Source organism: Propithecus coquereli, unplaced genomic scaffold (genome assembly GCF_000956105.1).
Source record: "Propithecus coquereli isolate 6110/MARCELLA unplaced genomic scaffold, Pcoq_1.0 Scaffold123, whole genome shotgun sequence".
Classification (NCBI taxonomy): Eukaryota; Metazoa; Chordata; class Mammalia; order Primates; family Indriidae; genus Propithecus; species Propithecus coquereli.
Window position 1 is genome coordinate 4,411,970 of NW_012136414.1, and position 19,839 is coordinate 4,431,808.

At 33.4% G+C, this 19,839-nt stretch overlaps 1 protein-coding gene across 1 annotated transcript in view; it reads left to right on the forward strand.

Annotated features, from left to right (window-relative positions):
• MYCBP2 (MYC binding protein 2, E3 ubiquitin protein ligase) overlaps nucleotides 1-19,839 on the forward strand; it is a 279,976-nt gene that overhangs the window by 163,008 nt on the left and 97,129 nt on the right. The window contains exons 39-45 of the mRNA XM_012637759.1: nucleotides 460-685; nucleotides 1,723-1,841; nucleotides 2,444-2,531; nucleotides 4,755-4,804; nucleotides 10,511-10,683; nucleotides 11,718-11,862; nucleotides 16,050-16,265. Of these exons, the coding sequence (XP_012493213.1) occupies nucleotides 460-685; nucleotides 1,723-1,841; nucleotides 2,444-2,531; nucleotides 4,755-4,804; nucleotides 10,511-10,683; nucleotides 11,718-11,862; nucleotides 16,050-16,265 (1,017 nt within the window). The remainder of the gene's footprint in view (nucleotides 1-459; nucleotides 686-1,722; nucleotides 1,842-2,443; nucleotides 2,532-4,754; nucleotides 4,805-10,510; nucleotides 10,684-11,717; nucleotides 11,863-16,049; nucleotides 16,266-19,839) is intronic.

Consider the following 19,839-nt stretch of genomic DNA (forward strand, 5'->3'; position numbering starts at 1 on the left):
CCCTCCTCTCCTCCCCTCCCCTCCTCTCCTCTCCTTTCCTCTCCTCTCCGTTTCAATGGAGATAGGATCTCACTCTGTCGCCCAGGCTGTAGTGCAGTGGCATGATCATAGCTTACCGCAGGCTCAAATTCATGGGCTCAGCCTCCCAAGTAGCTGGGACAACACGTATGCACCACCATGCCCAGCTAATTTTTTAATTTTTTGTAGAGACTATGTTGCCAGATTAGTCTTAAATTCCTGGCCTCAGCTATCCTCTTACCTCAGCTGATCCTCCTACCTCAGCCTCCCAAAAGTGCTGGGATTACAGGTGTGAGCCACTACATCCAACCAACATTTTCTTTTATTTTAATTTTGTAGTTTATTCTTCTGTTGGGCCATTTATTAAAGCATACACACACACATATACAGATGCAGGTGTGTGTGTATATAAATTCATGTCTTCTTGCCTGTTGACCTCAGGTGACATTCCCAGAATGTGTCAGGTGGATGACAATCGAATTTGACCCTCAGTGTGGTACTGCCCAGTCAGAAGATGTCCTCCGTTTGTTGATTCCTGTCAGAATTGTTCAGAATTCAGGATATGGACCAAAATTGACATCTGTTCATGAAAATCTTAATTCATGGGTAGAATTAAAGAAATTTTCAGGATCCTCTGGGTGGCCTACTATGGTTTTAGTGTTGCCTGGTGAGTGTTTTCTTTTCTTTTTTTATGGTAAAATGTGTACATTTGTGTATATTTAGTAAGGAAGCATCATTTTAAATATTTATTTAATTTTTAGAGGAATTTATTGAAGACCTACTATGTATTTGAATTGCAATTACAATAGGATAAATAAGATGCCCTGGGCAAGGACTATAGCATGATCCAAGTTTTGGAGGACAGACTGTTTTGAAGATTTTATGAAAAAAGATTAGCTTGACCAAAGCAGAGTGTTAATAATGAGAAGTGGCTGTCTATGTATTTGGGACCAAATCATAGAAAAAGTGGATTAGATCTTTTATTTTCACAATAAGTACTAAATTTTCAGAACTTAAGGACTCAAATTGTTCCTTTCAAGAAAACCTGTGAACCACCTTTTGAGTTATGTTAAAGCTATTATTTCAATTGCCTTGAGGGAGTGTGTGTGTTTGTGTGAGAGAAGAAGAGAGCATGCACATCATCACACTTGTTTTTGCTGATATGCGTGTTTTTCTTTAACATAAAATTATCTAAGTGTTTAACACCATGTGGTCTGTTGTATTTTTAACCAAATGACTGTAACTACTCTTTGTGATCATTCAAACTAACAGCCAGTTTGAATTCAGAAACTTCTTTCTACTCTGAATTACCTTTGTTTGTTTGTTCGTTTGTGGAGAGATCAGAAAAAGACAAATGCCAGGGTAAAGGATTGCCCACTTTGAAATAGAAAAGGCTAACCTAGGTCACCTCAGTAATTGACAGAATTAGAAAATGATTGCCCAGATGACTTTAAAATAGAAACATTGATTAAGGAGAATTTCATCATAAAGAAAAATAACAGTTCACTTGGAATGGTCTTATTGTTTCTAGTGTTGTTTTTAGCACAATTTGCTCAAATAGGTATAAGAACTCCCCCCCAAAAAATGTATTTAGATTATTTAGTATCTGATTTGTATTGCTACCTATCTTGAGATGGATAAAAGAGAGGGAAATTTTAATAAAGCTGTTTCTGATTTGGAACTCAATTTTGGCATTTTTCTTAGGAAATGAGGCCCTTTTTTCATTGGAGACTGCATCAGATTATGTGAAAGATGACAAAGCTTCTTTCTATGGTTTCAAGTGTTTTGCAATTGGATATGAATTTAGCCCTGGACCTGATGAGGTAAAAATCAATTATCTTTTCATTCTGTTAAGGAAGATTGTGTTTCTAAGGACTGCTATTGACTTAAATTGTATTGTTCCCTATATGCAAAAAGTCTGAAATTATTTTAAGCTAGGGGTGTATAATTTAAAATATTTTATAGTTTAATTATGTGTGATGGTCTGTTTTTGGTATTTTTAATACATGAAGAGAATTGAGTTTGTGCAACAGGACCCAGCCTTTGAAGTATGATTATGCCTGTCTTGAACCTGCTCAGGTGGCTATACCTTTCCGGATAAGTAATAGAACCTGATTTCACAAAGGGACTAACTTACTGTCATCTTGTCTGAATGTTTTAAATCATACAATAAAACAAACCCAAGGTTTTGTTTGGTTCCTTCAAATTAATGAATGAAAAATTATTTGGATAATGAACCTGTAAACCTGAACCTTATAACCACCATGAGACATAATATTGAATCTCTTCCACTCTCAATCTCATTAGCTAACATGCACTTCCTTCTAATTTTAAAAGTAATACTTGAATTCAAACCACATTTTGTTAACAATCCATATTATCTGTCCAACATTTTTAAATCAGCAAATTTTATGCAATTCTACAGGGAGTCATTCAGTTGGAAAAAGAATTAGCCAATCTTGGTGGAGTTTGTGCAGCAGCTTTGATGAAAAAGGATCTAGCGCTTCCTATTGGTAAGTGTGGTCAAGTATTAGGTGTTGATAATTTTTTTTAATTTTAAGAATAGGATATGTTTATTATAAAAGATCTGAAAATAGATTTACAAAATAATCACGTATACTCTTGAGCAATAACTGCTTAATATACTGTGGTAGCTTGGGTTTGTTTAAATGGGTACTAAAGCATATTCTGTAGTCTTTTTTATTTACATGCACACATTCAAACATATACCCTCTTAATGCACATACATGCCATATGTCAGGCACTGAGTTAAGTGCTACATATATTGTATTAAACCAAAAGTTTGAGATATTTCTTAAATATCCTAGTGGAAATATCAGATAGACAATTGGATATTCATTGTCTTGAGCTCAGGGGACAAATGAGTAGAAATGTCATTTGAACACAGTTGATAATTAATGACATGGACCATATAAAAGAACACCTAGAGAATAGAGATAAAAAAGAGAAGATAGGCCAGGATTAAAGCTGAAACTTGCCAAAATTTCAAAGTTGGACAGAACAGGAAGAGAAGGCTGCAGGTAAGTCTGAAGGAACATTTAATGAAGCAGAGAAAAACTGGGAGTGTATGCCCGTGGGATTTTTACATGCTACTGAGAAATCAATTAAAATCTATTATTGAATTTGGAACTAGTTGATTATATATGTAATAAGAAATATATTAGTAAAATGAGAGAAATGTAAGGCCTTTTGGAGTGGACTGAGAGAGAATGGAAAGTAGGAAGGGGAGTCAATTTGAATACAGATAGCTCTTTGACTAGTTTTCATGTGTAACAGAACAGAGAGATAAGGCAATGGCAGAAATGGTACCTCTTTATATGAAGCAAATTTGATACTTAGATTAATTTATAATCAAGAGGGTAAAGATGAAAATAAAAATGCTTACTAATTCTATAATGTTTATACATGGTTTAACAATTTATTTTCACAGTATGTGGGACTAGAAGACATTATCATTGTATTTCCCTAATTCTCACCTCCAAAAATCTGTGTATACTCCTTCTAAGACTGCAATTCCCACTCTGTCCTTTCCTTATTCCCTTCTCTTTCTCTGCATCTTCCTTCTTTCTCTGTTCCCTTTTCTCCTCCTGGTCCCTTTCTTTCTTCTCAATTCCCTTTCTCCTACTTAGTGTTGGTATATATGTGAAAAAATGAGACCTTGTATTCTTTTTATCTAAGGAAAACTGGTAGCAAGCTCTTCGGAGGAAATTTGTCAATAGCTGTTAAAATTTTACATGTATGTACTTTCCAACATAGCAGTTCTTTATGCATACTTGTGCAAATGCTCAAAACAGGTTGACGGATGGATTAATAATATAGCAGTGATTGTGATTATAAAAGCTATAAGCAACCAAAATGTCTGTCAGTTGAGAAATGGTTAAAATAAGTAATGGTACATCCATTCAATGACAGTCTGTAGACCTATATGGCCTCACCGTGAAAGATGTTCAAATTATAGTAAATGAGAAAAACAAGTTGCAGAAGGGGGTCCCATTGTTGCACACCTCATCTTATATATGTACAGACATATGTGTATGTGTTCATGTGTGTGTACATGGACACATATACATTTATGATTTACACACAAAAGTTTCTAGAACAATTCATCAGAAAGCATTGACTCTGGATATCTTTGAGGGGGACATGGCACTGATTAGAAAGGTGGACTTTTTTTGTTCTATACTTCTGTATAGTTGGAATATTTCCCCTTGAACAAGTATTGCTTCATTAGTAACATTTTATAATTCAATCAAAGAAAAGTCAATAAAATATGTTTTATATTAGTAAAGAAGAAAATGGCTAAAGGATATAGTGACTACCTTTTGTTTTTCTGTGAGTCATTGTTGTTTCCTAAAGGCGTAGCTCTTCTATAAGGCAACCAAAATATAAAGGTTCAGATTTGGAATAATTAGTTCCCTTCCTTTTTGTGGAAAAAAAGTAAATATACTAAATTTAGAAAGTACACATTTAGACACATAAATATATATGTTCGGCACATCACCCACTGGATGCTTCTTGAGTATTGCCTTGAGAATTATAGCTTGTATTCCCACTGAAAATATAAATTAACATATATACCACTGGGATTTATCTAGAATGATAAATCTGTTTGATTGGAATAGCAGAATTGTAAAAGAGGTATAATGAATGCAAAGGACTAGAAAGTTGAACTAAATATTGACATACTTTAGTAAAATGTTTTATTTGCACGACAGGTAATGAATTAGAGGAAGATCTTGAAATTCTTGAAGAGGCTGCATTGCAGGTATTGTCCCAAACATTGATAAACTTTGTACATTAATTTAAAAGTAGTATTTTCACTCAGGTCAGCCTTATTTTTCTTGAACATAGGATAGAGTTCATTCATTAAGTACTTCATTCTCTTCATTGGCAGTTACAGAGCAACTCATAATTGCTTCCCTTATTGGGAGGACCACGTGAGCCATTGCTATACTGTGTGGTGGATATTATAACAACTCTGGAGTTAGACAGAAATCTCACGGGAGAAAAGCAAACCAAGTGCCAAGGGTGTAGGAGAAGGCTTTGCAGAGTTGTGGACGTTTAAATTGCATCTTGAAAGAAGTTTTATTTTACCAGCTAGAAAAAGGAAAAAGACATTTCACAAAGGAAACTGGAGGTATATGGTTGTATTATAAATTTTGATAGGAAGTGGCCAAAGGTGAGGTGGGTACAGTTGGTGACTTTAGACTGTGATAGACATATAAAGTGATGTTATGAGGTTAGAACCAGTTGCCTATAGGCAAATGGAGACATCAGTTGTTTTATTATCATTTGCTTTTTTTATTGTTGTTGTTTAGGCATTAATCAACTAGCACATTTGGCACTATAATGGAAATATATGAGTATTATATTTCAGTGAAGTGTTCTTTGGATCTATTATATCAATTTAGTATTTTATTTCTCAAAATTGCTAAGAGACTATTATATTGTTTTCTTACTTCATTAGTCTGAATTTATCTAGCTAGAAATCCCTAATAGGATAGAAATTTCAGCATCTGTAGGCAACATTTTTCAAATTATAATACCTACTTAGCCCAGACCAGAGACTGTTAATTGAGCACCAGTACATACTGCATACTGAGATCATCAATGATGGGGAAATTTTGCATATCAAATGGTGTGAAGATAGAAGAAAAGTTGAGTCACTCACCTGGATCAGTGGTATCCAGAGTATGGTTGATAAAAAACTTTTTGTTTCTTAGTTAAAAATACTCTTTCAGAATGTTCTATTTATTATCAACAATGTCTTATAAAATAAAGGACATTTTTATAGCCCAAAATAGAAAGGTTATAATCTTAGAATGAAAGATTCTATTATGTCCTTAGTTTATCTAATTTCATCATGGACCAGAGAATATTGAGACCACATTTGGGAAGCACTGATTTAGATCATACTTATCTTCTGTGCTAGGTGTATGTAGTTACTAGTAATAATTTAATAATTTAAATAATATCTATAGAACACTTCATAGTTTACAATATCTTTAATATTATCTCTCCATTTTTATAATTAAACTTTGAAGTCAGTATTATGTCTTCATTAATGACAATTTATAATAGCTGAAGTTCAGCATACAATTATAGTAGCTGAAGTTCAGAGAAGCCATGTGACTTACCTAAAAACTCAGTTGAGAGATAAAGGCTAGTACCCAGGTCTTCTAAATGCTAAGTTTAGTGCTTTACATTTTATTTATTTCTTGAGATGAATTGATCAGACCAATAATAATAAAAACATTTATTTCATCTTAACTTTATCAAGTACTATTCTAAACATTTTGCATATTTTTAACTCCTCACAACAGTGCTATGAATTAGAGATTCTTATCTTCATTTACAGATGAGAAAACTGAGGCATAGAGAATTTAGACAGCTTGCTCAGGATCAGACAGCTACTAAGCAACTGGGCTGGAATTTGACCTCTGGCAGTTTGGTGACAAAAATCCTTGATTTTGACCACTATGCTCCAGTCATAAGGAGCCATCGTGTTGTCAATAATGTTAAGAAATTTTGGGGTTTTAAAATGCCACTGTCATTTGAGTTTTTCGGGAAAAAAATAAGTTTAATCTTTGTAACTAAAGATTCAAAAATAAAAGTTACTTCAACAAATATTTAATAAGCACTTACTATATGTCAGGCATCATTCTAGTTAAGAAGAACCATCAAAGAGCTGATATCTTCTTTATCTTTTCGGGGATTATTATGTATATACAATGTCAGGCCAGATAGAGAAAGATATTTACTGTGCTTCTGTTCAAGAAAAAAAATTATGTCCCAAATTGCTTAACACTTACTATTTGTTAGGCAATGTATATATTTTATATGTATTATTTAATTTAAATTTTATAATAACCAGGTAAAGGATACTATTTGATCACCAGTTTATACATTTTACAGATTCAGGGATGGTAGCTTGTTAGCTCAAGAGTACATAGCAACTAATTTGTCCAAAGCTAGGATTTGAACTTAAGTCTGTTTGATTCTAAAGATAATGATTTTTAAAATTGCATAACTTATAGAATGCAAAAGTTACTGTTGTATAAATTTGATAGTACTAGAAATGTAATCCTATTCTATGAAAAAAAATTTATGAAATTTATTATATAGTCATTAAAAAGTTTCTAGAGTTTCAGCATTTAAAGCAAGTCTTTCTAAACACATAAGACTTGCTTGTCAGATAGGTTTAAACTAAAATTTCACTTTTGTCTGCCCCTTTTTCTTAACTTTAACAAGGCTTAGATGGGATAATAGGGTTTATGTGCTGTCACAATCAGGCTTCTGTCCACTTTTTGCCCAAATCGGGGCCTCAGTACCCACCCATTCAGAAGAACAGACATGACTTGCCCACGATAGCTGCCCATAACAGACACTTGAAAAGAGGGAGTCATCCAAAGCTGCCAACAGAAGGGAGCTCTGGCCCTGCCGAATGGGGATGTAACGCATAGAGAGCTGGTGTGGGAAGAGATGACCATTTTATCTAGCATGCAGATCTCCGATAAGTCACTTATTTTTTTTTTTTATTTCTGGTTATTATGGATACATAATAGTCATATATCTTTATAGGGTACATGTGATTTTTTGGTACAGACATACAATATGAATTAAGCAAATGAGGGTAATTGGGGTGTCCATGACCTCAGGCATTTATCATTTCTTTCTGTTAGGAGCATTCCACTTCCACTCTTTTAGTTGTTTTGAAGTGTACCCTAACGTATTGTTGATTATACTCACTTTGCTGTGCTATCAAACATTGTTCTTTCTATCTAACTATATTTTTGTACCCATTAACCATTCTCACTTTATCCCCCTTTCCCCGCTACCCTTCCCAGCCTCTGATAACCATCATTCCACTCTGTCTCCATGAGATCAATTATTTTTAAAATTTAGCTCCACAGATTAGTAAGAATATACAAGATTTATCTTTCTGTGATTCACTTACTTCACTTAACATAATGTTCTCCAGTTCTATCTGTGTTGTTGCAAGTGATAGGATTTAATTCTTTTTATAGCTATATAATATTCCATTGTGTATATGTACCACAATTTCTTTATCCATTCATCCTTTGATAGCACTTAGGTTGATTCTAAATTTTGGCTGTTATGACTAGTACTGCAGTAAACATGGAAGTGCAGATATCTTTTCCATATACTGAATTCCCCTCCTTTGGATATATACCCAGCAGTGGGATTGCTGGGTCATATGGTAGTTCTATTTTCAGTTTTTTGAGGAAACTCCATAGTTCTCCATAATGGTTACAGTAATTTAGATTGCCACCAACAGCGTATGAGGGTTCCCCTTTCTCCACATCCTCACTAACGTTCGTTATGGCCTTTTTGATAAAAGCCATTTTAACTGGGGTGAGATGATATCTCACTGTAGTTTTGATTTGCATTTCTCAGATGACTAATGATGTTGAGCATTTTTCCATATGCTTTTTGGCCATTTGTATGTCTTCTTTTGAAAAATGTCTATTCAGATTCTTTGCCCATTTTTTAATCAGATTATTTGATTTTTTCCTATTGAGTTATTAGAACTCCTTATATATTCTAGTTACTAATTTTTGTCAGGTAGTTTACAGATATTTTCTCCCATTCTGTGGGTTGTCTCTTCCCTTTGTTGATTGTTTCCTTTGCTGTGCAGAAGCTTTTTAGCTTGATGTGATCCCATTTGTCCAATTTTGCTTTGGTTGTCTGTGCTTTGGGGGTATTACTCAAGAAATGCTTGCCCAGACCAATGTCCTGAAGCATTTACCCAATGTTTTCTTTTAGTAGTTTCATAGTTTCAGGTTTTAGATTTAAGTCTTTAGTCCATTTTGATTTGGTTTTTGTATGTGGCCAGAGATAAGGGTCTAGTTTTATTCTTCTGCATATGGATATCCAGTTTTCACAGCAACATTTGTTGCTGAGACTGTACTTTCTCCACTGTATATTCTTGGCGCCTTTGTTGAAGATAAGTTCATTGTAGATGTGTGGATTTATTTCTGAGTTCTCTTTTCTGTTCCATTGGTCTATGTGTCTGTTTTTATGCCAGTACCATGCTGTAGTGGTTACTATAGCTCTGTAGTATAATTTGAAGTCAGAAAATATGATTCCTCCAGTTTCGTTCTTTTTGCTCAGGATGGCTTTGTTTCTTCTGGGTCTTTTGTGGTTCCATTTAAATTTTAGGATTATTTTTTCTATTTCTGTGAAGAATGTCATTGATATTTTGATGGGGATTGCATTGAATCTGTAGATTGCTTTGGGTAGTATGGACTTTTTAGCAATATTGATTTTTCCAATACATGAGCATGGAATAGCTTTCCTTTTGTGTGTGTGTGTGTGTTTGTGTGTCCTCTTTAATTTCTATCATCAATGTTTCATAAATGTAGTTTTTGTTATAGAGTCTTTCACTTCTTTGGTTAAGTTTATTCTGAGATGTTTTATGTTATTTGTAGCTATTATAAATGGGATTACTTTCTTGATTTCTTTTTCAGATTGTTTACTGTTGGCATATAGAAATGTGACTGATTTTTGTATGTTGATTTTATACCCTGCAATTTTACTGAATTGATCAGTTCTAATAGTTTTTTTGTGGAATCTTTACATTTCTCTAGATATAAGATCGTATCATCTACAAACAAGGATAATTTTACTTCTTCCTTTCCAATGTGAATGTATTTCTTTCTCTTGTCTGATTGCTCCAGCTAGAACTTTAAATACTGTGTGAATAACAGTAGTGAGAGTGGGCATCCTTTTCTTGTTCCAGATCTTAGAGGAAAAGTTTTCAATTTTTCCCTGTTCAGTCTGATACTGAAGCTTTTCTTGGATGGGAGACATTTTGTTACTGCTTCTATCTCATTACTTGTCATTGGTTTATTCAGATCTTGGATTTTTTTCTGGTTCAATGTTGGTAGGTTGTATGTGTCTGGGAATTTATGCATTTCTTCTAGGTTTACCAATTTATCGGCATATAGTTGCTCATAGTAGTCTCTAATGATCCTTTGGGTTTCTGTAGTATCAGTTGTAATGTCTCCTTTTTCATCTCTGATTTTATTGGGTCATCTTTTTTATTTATTTTTTATTTTTTTAGTCTGGCTAAAGGTGTGTCAATTTTGTTTATCTTCTCAAAATACCAACTTTTTATTTTGTTAATCTTCTGTGGTTTTTTGTTTTATTTCAGCTTTGATGTTCATTATTTCTTTTCTTCTGCTAATTTTGAGTTTAGTTTGCTCTTGTTTTTCTAGTTCTTAGAGATGCATCATTAGGTTCTTTATTTGAAACTTTTCTACCTTTTTTATATAAGAAGTTAAGTCACTTATTTTTGAAGGAAGAAAGAGTCTGGAAGTATTACCCCATATTTTTCCCTCCTAGAAATTTTCTACCATATAGGCTAATAGAAGGAACACTGAAAAAAGAGTGTATGTACTAAAGTTTTATATTTTAAAATGTACAAATATTGTTTTTTACTTAACAGGTGTGCAAAACCCATTCTGGTATTCTTGGAAAGGGTTTAGCTCTTTCTCATTCACCAACTATATTAGAGGCACTTGAAGGAAACTTACCACTCCAAATTCAAAGCAATGAACAGTCCTTTCTGGATGATTTTATTGCTTGTGTTCCAGGATCAAGTGGTGGAAGGCTTGCAAGGTAATGTATTCGATGTATTATAGTTATTTTTTTTTTAGGGCCTTCCTCTGTCTTCATTTATGAAGAGAAATGAGGGGGAATCCTTAGGAACTTAAAATGCTCCCTAAAAAATCTTGTGTATGCGTTTTGAACTTGCCAAAGTATAAAACGGTAGTTAGTATTCCAAAATATTTTAAGATACATGATAGTTATTAATTGATTGTTTTGTTGCTATTTGCTTTTTTTTAGGATTAAAATAAACACATGCTGGCATATTTTATATTACTAGTAAAAAGATAAAAATCTAACTTCTTTCTGATTTTAATTTTAAAATTGTGGAGATTACACTTTAGTTTTTACAAACCATAATAGTGATTGGAGAGGAATAACACATTTTTTAAGTTAGCTCACTGCCGTCTTTGCAGACATTTCTATGTAATGCATGACAGAATTACATATTACTCATCTCACGGGACAATATGAGTGTAGATCAGGTAATACATTCAGGAATGGATATCACGAACTGTAGACAATTGGCAAATTTACATGGAAAGGAAGGTAGTTCAGAAATTGTGTAAAGAAAAAATGGATGGACGATGCACATTGAACTTAGCTGCTCTCGGGCAAGCAGGAGGTCATTTCTCTCCCTGTTTTTTCAGAGAAACTGCTCTTTCCTTGGCTTTCAGCCTGGCAAATTAAGGCAGACTTCCCTCAGTAAGAATGAGTGTACTCAGAACTTCAAAGTATACTCAACCTAAATTTGTTTTCTTGCTAATTTTAAGTTAGCTAGTTAAAATGTCAAGTTTCCTGATTTTAAAATTGTTTTTATACCGTACATAAACAGCAGAAATCTTATGTCATTTGGCATGTTTTTTAATGAATTTGTCATTAATAGTTTCCAAGGTAGATGCTTGTGATTATCACTGAATCAGAAATGAAGATACTATTTTAATATTTTGTTTGATAAAAGTTTTGTTTGGCTTGATTTCAGGTTAATCATTGAAGTTGCTAATGAATGTCCGGGTTTTTGTTTGTTTGTTTTTCAATACTGTTAGGTGGCTTCAGCCAGATTCCTATGCTGACCCTCAGAAAACATCTTTGATCCTGAATAAGGATGATATTCGTTGTGGTTGGCCTACTACCATAACTGTTCAAACGAAAGACCAGTATGGGGATGTGGTACATGTTCCCAATATGAAGGTAATTATAACTGAATTAAATGAACAAACATCTGTACATTAACTGTATTTTATATGATAAATGTTTTAGAAATGGCGAGTGCTTAGAGTCCATTTGTTCTACCCTCATTAGCTATATATAATGGAGGACACTGACAAATTGTTTAAATTACTTCTTCATATTAATTAGTCCCCAAGTTAGTCATACATTTTTCTTTGTTTTGTGCATATTGCTGGATGCTATAATGATTCAAAGAAAGTATCAGAAAGTGTCCATATAAAGAACGGCAGTCACCTAGAGGGAAGGCCCTCAATACATAGTAATTGAATAAATACATAAAAGAATGTGTTAATTTTGTATATATATTTTAAAAGATTCAAATACATTCTTCATTTGGTATTACTGAAACCACATTTTAAAAAATAAATTAATTTATTTCGAAATAATTTAATTTATAAAATAAATTAGAAGTATATGAATTTGGACTATAAAAGAATGAGGAATGGAAATAGTTGTGTGCTATATTGATGAACATAGAGTTCTTTAGATATCCCTTACCTGAGACACCAATTAGTAATGATGTTTGAGAGCATATTCTAAGGCATATAATTAAGTCCTTTGTGACATAATCTGTTAATATATATGTCTCAATTAAAACTTTTATTAGGCCGGGCGCGGTGGCTCATGCCTGTAATCCTAGCACTCTGGGAGGCCAAGGCGGGCGGATTGTTTGAGCTCAGGAGTTCGAGACCAGCCCGAGCAAGAGCGAGACCCTGTCTCTACTAAAAAATAGAAAGAAATTATCTGGACAACTAAAAATATATAGAAAAAATTAGCCGGGCATGGTGGCACATGCCTGTAGTCCCAGCTACTAGGCAGGCTGAGGCAGTAGGATCGCTTGAGCCCAGGAGTTTGAGGTTGCTGTGAGCTAGGCTAACGCCACAGCACTCACTCTAGCCAGGGCAAAAGAGTGAGACTCTGTCTCAAAAAAAAAAAAAAAAACTTTTATTATATTTCTGAAAAAAGTTGACACTGAACGAAATTTGTATAGGCAGTCTTTAGCTCTTTTCTTCTCCAGAATTGTATTATAAAGTGATTTGATTGTTTAAAGCTGAGAGTTATTAAGCCTCAAAATTCTTTTTGCTCACAGAGTAGCTAATTTTCCTTTAATATTATTTTCAGTAGAACTTTTCAAGTAGTTTGTGCATACTTTGATTTAATAGCATGAAGAAACACAATGCCAGTGTAACCTCTTACCTGACTCAGTAAAAAATAAGAGCACATTGCTCCCATGACTTAAGACCAATAAATGAAACTATATGGGAAAACATTTGACCTTGTTACTAAATAAAAATCAGTCTTGAACAGTGTCTTTCAAATTTTGGGGCATGATCCACAGTCAGAATTTGCATCATGACCCAAATATGCAAATACTGTATATGATGGAATAGTATATACTCTTAAGTTCATCTGATGTGCTTTACACACACACACACACACACACACACACACACACACACACACACAAACATTATGCTATGTCTGATATTTTCTCTTCTATCTTTGTTTTTTAAGGCAGATCATACCCCAACAAAGTGAATTCATGCCCACTCAGAATTATTCTGTGAAATGCAAAAGCATCACAATTTATAAGAAAAAAAAGTTGAATGGAAAATAAAGTGACCCTGATAGTGACACCAAAAAAGACACTACCTGAGGACAGAATTCTGATCACAATACAACACACATTAAGATAGTGAGCGGCTTGTGTATTGTTATTCACCAATAAATTTCTCACTTGAGTGTGTGTAGTGAGTTGTTAAATCCAGTCTGTAAATCCACAAGATTAAGTTCCTTATTCATGTGACAACATTGTAATACCATTTTCCAAGTTAGCATACATTTAATTTTTTCTTAATGTTCATACTGTTATGCTTATAGTATTTCTTTTGTTGTAGTTCTTTCTTATGTTTCTTCCTTTGCATCTTTTATTGTCTTTGTTTTGATATCTGTGTTGTTTATATCTTGCATTTCAGTCAGCCTTTCTGCTTTATCTTTTTGTCTCCTTCTCTTTGGGTTCTTTTTTTAACCACATGATGAATCTTTCATTCCTCTCCTCTCCTTTCCCCTCTTCTGTCCCCTCCTTCTTCCCCTCCCCATCCCTACCCTCCTTTCTTTCTCTAATATATTTACTTTTCTTACTTTGTGTCCTTCTTTACCTTAAACTTCTTAATGTGCTCAAAATCCATATCAAATTTATCTCTAATTTAGAAACCATATCTGGAAAATTTGTCAAGTACTATTTAAAAGAAGTGTTTTGTGTTCCTATTGATGTTTAATTTATTAATATCCCGTTGTCATATTAGCTAAAAACAAAATTAATTTTATCTATTTTACTTTTAGCCTGATAGCACATGAAATCTTAGGAGCATTTTAGACCCCCCCAAAAAAATTATTAAAATCTTTATATAGTAAAGCTAATTATTTCAACCATAAAGGTTGATCTGACACTAATATTTTGTTGAGTTCCAAAATGCCCTTTAAAGCAGTATTACTGTTATATTTTTTTTACTTATAAAATGATTATTCCAAGGAAATCTTATTTAGTGACAAGAGAAAGTCACATAGGAAATTTAAAAATACCACATCTTTAAAAGAAGCATGGTTTATAAAAGAAAGCAAAATAGTTATTCTCTTAGAGTATAAAATTATTCAGTGATTTTTTTCAGGGCTCATGGTACATAGGTTAATTTACATAGGGTAAACATAGTTATAGAGAAAGGATAAGTTAATAATAGTGATAAAATAAAATAAATAAATAAATGTGATATCTATAATTCAAAATGAAATGTCTTAAAATTTGAAAGTATTTGCTTTTTTTTTATTCATTTAAAATTTAAAGCTTTTTAATGGTAGTACATGTACATGAGCTGAAGAATTTTACCATATACCTTTATACTGCTGTTTCTGAAATACTGGTAAGAATGGGTTTTTAATATTTCCCGGGCATTATGCCAGTCCAAATATTGATCTCTCACACCCCAACTGAAGGTTTTGGTTATTTAATGGAACATATTTGTGAGCTGTACTTTATGTAGCTAGTGAGAGTCTCAAACTACAGATTTCATCGAATAGCATTATTAATAAGAACAATAAGCATTAAAGACATTCTGCAGTCCTGAGATGCCGCTCAATTACTGAGGTAATACTGTTCCTTTCTTTTATGTTGTATTTTTTTATTTCTGTGAAGTTCCTGTTGTTGAATTACCTATGCTTGACAACCATAAATATAGTGTCTATAAGGAACAGCAAAAACTATGAGGGAAGATTGGAGTGATGATAGCTAATGAGGAGCTAAAGTGGTATTCAACTTGTTTATAAATTTGTGGTTGCCTAGAGGTAACCTGGTTTTTTGCCAATATGTAAACAAACAAACAAAAACAGAATAAAATGCTTTATTATAATTTCTGGAAAACATTTCTGAAAAGTATTTTTTTATGAGACAGTATTTTCAATGCTTTAACATGCCTTAACAAATCTGTTCTTTGCATCTATACAGTAGAGTAAGTTAATGAAAGATATTCCTCTTTTATTACTGAAGAAACTGAGTTGCAAAGTTCAATTAGATTGCTTAAATCAGATGGCTTGTGTTGGTGACAGAGCTATCTAAAGAATAGTCTTTTTCCACCAAAGTAAAAAAACATACTTAGGCTTTAGGTGTAAGATAAGATATATTATGTGTCATTTTTAAGACTTCTATCAATGGAGTACATTTTCTTCTGCGTAACAGTACAGCTGAAACTGAATTTAGTGCCCTAAAATATACTGAGATTGTCCAAAAGTATTTATACTTGAATTACCCTAGAAAATAATTTGTTAGTCCCTACAAGAATTCAATGTAGATTCATTCTACCATCCTTTTATGGATTTTATTAATGGTGACATTTATTTTTGTTTTCTGTTTGATAATTGTGATTATTTATTGAAAAAAATGAGGCCTCTGTTTTACACAGCATTCAGGGTCTATACTGTACACCCATCTTGAGGTATTCTGGCTCTGTTAAAGAAGACTTTGAAGGGAATGCCCAAGATAAACCAATGCTAACATAAAATTTATGTAATTGTGAATGCATAATTGTAAGTTGCTTCTTTTGATGTGTCAAGGACAATTATATGATAATATTTGGTTTTCATAATATCATGGTTAGGTGGAAGTGAAGGCCGTCCCTGTTTCTCAGAAAAAAACATCTTTACAGCAAGAGCAAGTAAAGAAACCTCAAAGGATTCCTGGCAGTCCTGCAGTAACAGCTGCATCTTCTAATACTGATATGACTTTTGGCGGACTGGCATCACCAAAGCTGGATGTTTCATATGAACCAATGATAGTGAAGGAGGCTCGATATATTGCCATAACTATGATGAAGGTAATTAATTTTACTTATCAGAAAAATTTTATTTTTCACTATTCATTCATTTAACAAACATTTCAGTGGTTCAAATGCAGATATAAAATTACAGGTCTAGAGAGCTGTTGATAGATGTTAACCCTGCATCTTTTAACATGATATTATTTTCCTTTGGTCTCCAGAAGGAATATAGCTCCATGACTCTTTAGCTCAGTGAGACTTTTGACCTCCAGAACTGTAAGATAATAAATTTGTGTTGTTTGAAGGGAAAAAAGAAAAAACCCAAAAAAGATGATGTTATGTTCTTTCAGAGAAAATATTTTCACTAATTTTTGGCAGATGTCTAGAGGAAATTAACAATTATAGATCAGGTTACTCTGATCAGAGATTGAGATGGCTTAAAGCTGGACTTTAGTTCCTTCAAAAGTACTTTTCTATTTTCAATTTATTATTACTGCTAGAACATAGCTCTTCAGGGTTTTCCTGGGCCCCCTTTAGTTTCTGGGTACATCTCTTTGGGTTTCCTACTACTTCAGGCTTTTAAAGCTCTGCAATGATTTTAGACAGATTTTTTAAAAATATTTTGTCTGGCTTTCTTAGTTATCTTCAGAGGCAATGTTAGTCCAAATTATTCAGATAGTCATTTGAAGCTGAAGTTGGTAGTTTTGGCATTTTCACACAGCAGAGGTGAGTCATTGAAGGCTTTTGAGTAGAGGAATGGCATGATTAGATTTGTGTTTTATAAAGGTCATGGTGGACTGTGGACATGTACTTGGCAGATAGATGATCAAGAGTCATGGTTTGGTTTCACTCTCTTTAGGAGACTATTGACTTAATCTGGTGAGATATGCTGATCACTGGGACCAGTGAGTTGTCAATCAGAATAGATTCAAGAGATATTTAGCATATAGAATCAATAGGACTTGGTGGCTAATGGGAGTGGGGTAAAGAGAAAAAAGGTAGGAAATAAAAGATGAAGTTCACATTTTGAGCTTGAGTAGTAAGATTGATAATGTAGGACGAGGGGCAGGTTTTGGTTGAGCAAGATAATGGATTCAGTTTTGGATGTGATAAGTCTTACATATCTTTGAAATATCCATGTGAAGATGTATAAAAGGAAGTTGGTTGTGCAGATCTGAAGTGATCATAGTTTGACCTCAAGAAAAGAATTTGGGAATCTTTAGCCCTTCAATTACTTATGAAGTCATGGGAATAGATGGTATCTTCCATGGTGAATGAAGAGAAAATTTCTAGGACAGGATACTGAGAAACACCAATATTGACGACTCTCAAATTTTTGTCCACATCAGAATCATCTGGAGTACTTATTTTAAAAAGGAGGTTTTCCAAACAGCCAGAGATTTAGATTCAGTGGGTCTGGAGAAAGGTTCAAGAATTTGCATTGAAAACAAATATGCAGAGTGATTCAGACTCAAAACCTATGCTTTGGGAAACATTCATTTATAGGATAGATAAGAGGGAAAGAAAATAAAAAGAAAGGAAAAGGAAAAAAAAAATAAACCACATTGGTAAGAATACTAGCCAGAGAAGTAAGTCATAGGTAAGATAATAGCTGAAGTGAGTGCAGGTAACTCTATCAAGATGTTTGGGCATACAAAGAACCAGAGGAAATGGAATTGTGAGCTTTGGAGTTTAGGGTTTAATATAGAGAGACTTAGGTGGTTTGAGTACTGATGAGGAGACAACTGAGAGAAAGGAAACAATAAAGATGCTCTGGTATGTAGAGCTCAGGTGGTAGGATTGTCCTTAAATAGGAGGAGTAGGGAAAAGAAAGTAATTAATACAGATGCTAGTAAATTTGTAAGTTTTGTAGCCAAAAAAAAAATTGTTTAATATAGTAATTATATGTTTTAGATGGAGATGGGAGTGGTGAATTGTAGGGTCAAGATTTTGAAACAAAGGGAAAAAGTGAAATAGACATTGTGGAGATTGAAAGAGAAGACTGATCAGAAAAGATTTATCAGACATCCTTAAAGAATCAGTTGAAATTGAAGATCTTGTGTCAGTAGCAGTGTGAATCATACAAACATGGATAAAATGGTTATTTGGATTGATCCAGCCTTGGAATTTTATCAGATAGTTCAACAAAAGAACAGTGAAACAAAGAAGTTGAGCATATGGTGCTTAAAGAGAGGATATTGGTTTGGAGAGGAAGAAGGAAGAGGATTCAGGGAAAGAAAGTCAAAGGGATGAGAGGGGGAAGTCATCTAAGAAGGAGTTGTTGAGGTAGAAAACTGAGCAGGCCATTTTAGTTTGATTTCAGAGATAGAACAATTTTGAGTAATGTCACAGGTCTGCGACTTCTGGTGTGAATGGCTGAAATAAAGTTGAATTTAAAATTATTTCGGTTAAAGAAATCAAGAAACCAAAAAGCTGATGTTTTAGATGAATTGTCCACTGGCTATTAAAAAATTCCAAGCTAAACATTCTTCTTCATTCCAACATATATTTAAAAGATTTAATTTCTGGTTTCCTTACTTCCCTAATCATTCATTTAATTTCCTATGAACATGCTTCAATTTGTGTAATTTCTTTTGAAAATCTAGTTACCACAACTGAATATTGTATTTCAAGAATGTTGTGAGTAGCTCAGGCTTAGAATAAGTATAGAATACCATTCCCAAACTATCTCTTTGAGATGTTAATTCATGCTCCAGGAAAGGAAATTTTCTTATATCAACCATTCACAGGTACTATGTGTCTACCCAGTAGTGAGCCAAATATTGTAGAGGAGGAAAAAGTGAGATGTAGTCTCTTCTTTCATTATTAAATGGGATAATACGTATTTGAGGGAAAGTGATGGAGTGGAAAACATATTTTACTGGGAGTCTGAAAACCTGAGTTTTCCTGCTATTAACACTTTTGTATGTTAGCCACACAAAGACTAACCTTAAATTGCGTCTCATGTGTAACTTTTGAGTAGGTAAAGACAGCTAGATCATTTCTAAATCACTTTCACAAAAACAGAAAGGTTGGGAGAAATGAAGGGGGCTTGTGAGTACATGTGTTTCTCTTTCCTGTAAGTATAGAGGTTAAAAGTGGATGAGCAGTTGGAGATCCTGACATGAACCCTGAAAGATAATGATTACTTTGGTAACACTGCAGGCATAGGAAGTATTGGGAATAATGTGCCAAGTTTTGTGTACCTACAGTCCATTTTTGTCTTTACATTTTGCCGTAATTGTTTCAGATCTTTGTTATTTTTATTAAGAAACAGTTTGTTACAGGTACAATTGAAGCCTTAACGTAAACCCTTTCCCAGACCTATTCCCACCCATTCCTTAGAGGTAACCACTATCCTGAATGTAATGGTTCTTATTCCCATATATATTTTTTTACTTTTACTAAATACAAATTTATCCATAAACAATGTATTTACAATTATTTGGCATGTTTTCCAAAACTTTATAAAATAGAAACATAAGGTACATACAATTTTGCCAGTTTTTTGCTCAGGATTGTTTTTTGAAGTTCAGCCCTGTAGCTGTAATAGTTTATTCATTTTAACTGCTTTAAAGTATTCAATTGGGTTACTCTTCCATAATTTGTCCATTCTCCCATTGATGGACAT